This window comes from Etheostoma spectabile, chromosome 18, assembly GCF_008692095.1.
Source record: "Etheostoma spectabile isolate EspeVRDwgs_2016 chromosome 18, UIUC_Espe_1.0, whole genome shotgun sequence".
Classification (NCBI taxonomy): domain Eukaryota; kingdom Metazoa; phylum Chordata; class Actinopteri; order Perciformes; family Percidae; genus Etheostoma; species Etheostoma spectabile.
The window spans coordinates 14723880-14728256 of NC_045750.1; the positions used below are offsets into that span (position 1 = coordinate 14723880).

The 4377-nt window shown below is 37.6% G+C and overlaps 2 protein-coding genes across 2 annotated transcripts in view; one reads left to right on the forward strand and one right to left on the reverse strand.

The window, feature by feature from the left end:
* Positions 1-3702, reverse strand: part of nbas (NBAS subunit of NRZ tethering complex) — a 185629-nt gene extending 181927 nt beyond the window's left edge. The window contains 3 exon segments of the mRNA XM_032542394.1: positions 2362-2398; positions 2998-3049; positions 3495-3702. Of these exon segments, the coding sequence (XP_032398285.1) occupies positions 2362-2398; positions 2998-3049; positions 3495-3587 (182 nt within the window). The 5' untranslated portion in view covers positions 3588-3702.
* An 86-nt stretch (positions 3703-3788) lies between these two features.
* ddx1 (DEAD (Asp-Glu-Ala-Asp) box helicase 1) overlaps positions 3789-4377 on the forward strand; it is a 9321-nt gene continuing 8732 nt past the window's right edge. Inside the window, exons 1-3 of the mRNA XM_032542396.1 lie at positions 3789-3937; positions 4053-4104; positions 4253-4316. Coding sequence (XP_032398287.1) covers positions 3922-3937; positions 4053-4104; positions 4253-4316 — 132 coding nt within the window. The 5' untranslated portion in view covers positions 3789-3921. The remainder of the gene's footprint in view (positions 3938-4052; positions 4105-4252; positions 4317-4377) is intronic.

Below are 4377 nucleotides of genomic sequence, written 5' to 3' on the forward strand. Positions count from 1 at the left end.
TTCTTTGGGCTTTGACGGAGAGGGGGGTGAAGCTGGGGAGCGAACACTTTAGTTGACCGCACCGCACACCACGCAGTATTACGCAATTACTTCTACGCACCAGTTAACAGTTACATAAGGTAACAGCAGTGCTAAGTGTATTGTACATATGGAAGAAGAAGAAAAATAAAATAAGTGCAATACGATCATGAGCGCGTCACATGTGTGCATCTCTCAGTGTTCAGTCCCTCGCGGCAGCACTCTTTTGGACTGCTTACAGCCGCAATACTATGGTTAACTGCTCCTCAGATCTCTGCAGGGTAAAGCCGGACATCTGTCCTATCGGAGTTTTCTGTTATACGACTAAAACACCCACTAAAAAACCCTTGAACGTTAATGTTCCACCAAGAAAAGTTCCTTCCCGAGGCCTTTTTGCAGCTCCGCTCGGCGCCCCCCAAGACGATTGTGATTGGTTTAAAGAAATGTCAATAAACCAGAGCACGTTTCTCTCCTATCCCGGAATGCTGTGTGGACTAGCCAGACCCTCCTCCGCGGTGCTGTGGAGGAAGGTCTGGCAATGCGAGACTAGTTAACAGGTGACCGGTCTGTCAGTGAATGTGAAACATAGGAGTGTTTAACACAGGAGCTAGATTAGATAATATTAAAATAAAAACACAAAAATGGAATTAAATTAAACTAATCCAAATAATTTAATTCAAATAACCAAACTTTACATAAATAAGTAAGTCAGAAGTTAAGTAAGTTAAAATAAAAAGAATATTAAATCAAACTAAATTAAATGGCATTATATTAAAACATTTTCAGTTTTACATTAAATTTTGTTAAATTAAGAAAATAATTTGATTTAATTATAAGAAGATTAAAAACTAGATTCAATTAAAATAAAGTATATTTAATTTAACTTACATTGAAATAAATATAAAACAAACAACCTAATTAAAACAGCTTTCTTTATTTTATTAGCGATTATTTTGAGTGAGTAATTTCCATAAACATATGAGATATTCCAAGTTCATTGGCTCAGCAAACGGCATTTTCCCAGTGTCCAAGTAGCGGAGAGTTCTTTAACCTTCCATCTCTGGCGTTATGGGATTGTTTTTATTTGTTGCTGAGCTAAATTTGATTCTTACTAAAGTTGCCAGAAGCTTCTGTTGAAAATGAAAATGTTGAGGGCAGTCTGCCTACTCTGTTTGGTCATTTCTAATTAAATCCCTGATCTCGTTGTCATCCACAAAAAGAGGAGAGCTGAGAAACAAGCGTGGCTAGAGGAGTTCTTAAAATATTTAACGAGGTTATTGATGGTGCTAGCTAACTACCTGCTGAGAGGATAAACAGGCCTTGGTGCTAGAGCATTACAGAATCCACTGCAGGCCACATCTAGTCATCTGTTAACAATAGATACTGTGCAGAAAGAGCAGGGTGAAACACACCTCCATCTTAAATACAGGATTGTGTCTATGAGTTCAGGTCAACTAACCCAAGCAGGGTCTCTGTCAAAGTCTAGTTCTACTCAAGCCTGTTGCAAATAGATACTTCTTAGATATAGATAAACTTCCCTTTTAATCTTAGTTAGGGAAGAATGTAAGACTGCCCTAAATCTAAGCTAAAACATTATTATGTAATGCCCTCATATAATGTAATATGTCATACAGTCAGGGTGCGAAATTAGCAACATCTACTAGCCAAATGACAATTTTTTTGTCATGTTCTTTCAATAATAGCTTGTCCAAGGATGTGGAAAAATAAACCTTTCTAAAAGGATATGTATTAAGGGAACAAGTTACTGTTATATTAATAATAACATACAGTGTATTTTAATTTTGGGTTTAAATCTAAAAGCCTAGGCTCATTTAGAAAACTTGAACTAGCATGAACATCTGATCATTTAGAATCTCACAAAGTAAAAGTGCTTGATCTATTTTTGTTTTAAGTAGTAGTAGTAGTGTTAGTGCTGCCTACCATGACACAGCACTATATCCTTTATCTAGTATTAAAACAGAAAGATTTTAAATGGTAGACAAATGTCACCAAGACAAGCATTCTGAACAAACTGTGTACATTTTAATAAATTGTTCTGTAGTACATTAGAGCTGGTCCTTAAATCAGATTTCCTTAGTCAGTGGCAGACAAATGCATTCCCATTTCTAATTACAATACAAGCTTGCTCACAAACCATATTAATTAATAACCCTGCTAATAATGCAATGTAGTAAAACATTTACATATTACTGTAAGTCACACATCTTTGTTTTAAAAATCATACTACTAATAAGCATCATCAATCCCAGTTTCATGTGGCATGTTAATGTATTACAATGGCAAAGTCTTGTGTACCTGTCACTAAAATAAGGATGAACTTACCTGTACCACAAGTAGTGCAAGATTAAGCGGAATGGCCCTGTAAGAAATATATCACAGTAGGTAAGAAAAATGAAGGTAACTGTTTGATAATGAAATATTGTATTGATCATTGTGTAGGCTGTCTTTTGTCACATCCTAAATTAAAATCAGAAACCGCAGTCAAAGGACATGGACCTGAAAAGCTTCTTTACAATGCTAAACTCCACAAAACTATAGCACCTTCCAGGACCTATGATCATGTTCATCGGTGACTCTGGCACCTCCTACTGTAGGACTTGGGAAATCGGTTTTATTGCTTTTTTAACACCATGCCAACATAATCTTGACTAAGCAATCTTGTATACATAATTAGATGTATGTGATCAGATTGAACTACAGTAACTCCAACAGAATTGCTGGCCTACCGGCAACCAGCAACACTGCCTGGTGCCAAGTCTACATTGTATTCTGGTAGAAGCAAACTCCACCAAGACACATATAAAGTGTTGATGTGTTACATTAGTGGGGTACGTTGATTGCTAAATTTAACAATTTCGAACATGCCGTGGTTATGTCTGGTGCTTAATATATATTTAGTGATGAAGTAAAGGGCCCCTTTTTTGGCATGCAGAGTATAAAAACAGAACTCAGGCCTACCTGTTACAGCTTTTGCAATAAGTGAGGTGTCGTGCTCCTTGTTGCCTCGCAACTGCAAAGGTTAGAAAGTGACAGGTGGGTTTGCCAGTTGTGTCAAGTCATCACTTATTATTTATTATTAGCATAATGCTTCAAATAAAAGTGTCATGGCTAAGCTTCCCTCCTTTTGCTAGGGTCTTTATTCATGTATGGCAGCACCAAAGTTAGTCGAGCAGCCACATACTGTTAGGCTACAATGAATGTTGCCTTAAAAATGTAGCTAACTTAACTGCCCATTGCACAAGTGACTATGGTGAAAAATGAAAACTACACTATATGTCAATGTGAAATGAGATTATGAGGATTTAGCGAGCAATGTAACGTTAACAGTGTATGCTACGTGGCTTTGAACGGCTGACCCCATGCAACTGATTAGATTTGACTTTCGATGGCCATTTCTTCAAATAAATGTTCAACAACACTAAACTGACACGAGCAGAAATAGAAGTCTAACTAACCTGAGTGTCCGTCTCTGCCGGCCATTCAGTAATGACAAGTAAATCGTACAAAATGTTTTCATCTTCGCCTTCAATCAGGCTTTCTTCAGCCATGTTTACTTGAACAAGCTGTCAGACGTCTACGGCGAGTAGCACTGGACAAGATAAATCCGGGAACCGCGTTTGGAAAATGTAGCGAACCGCTCAGGAGAATGTAATGGTTCGACTTGGCCAACTATAGAATGATAAAACATTGAAATACGTCCTTTTGTACCTCGCCCCAAATAAGTGTGTATAATAAAAAATATTGCCCGTATTTTACTATCGTAACCGGACCGGTGGTTGACTAACCGGAACCAATCACATTCGGCTACCCACTAAACGAGTTGCACCGGGCCGAAAATTCTGAACACGTTTTAACATCCGGTTACTTTGACTCGTAGCAGTCATGGCAGCGTTTTCTGGTAAGGTTTTTATCAGTTTATTATGCTAACGTAGTGTCCTTATTTTACTCTAATCCCAAACATGTTTTTAAAGGTGAGCGTACCGAACTATTAAATATGGCTTTTTGTCCAACAGAAATGGGGGTTATGCCTGAAATCGCGCAGGCTGTGGAAGAGCTCGAGTGGCTGTGAGTCACTACAAACCTCACTCTGGGATAATTGTTCAGCAGTGTTGCTATGTCGTGCCTTTATTGTGATTTTTTTGTACATTTTGTTGTTATTTGTTACGTGTTGCTGTATGTATGTATGTAATGTATTTTAATCATTGGATTTCAGGCTCCCTACTGACATCCAGGCAGAGTCTATTCCCCTCATTCTTGGTGGAGGAGATGTACTTATGGTAAGTTTACCTCTTTGTTTATGTTTGTCTCAGACACTATATATATATATATATATATATA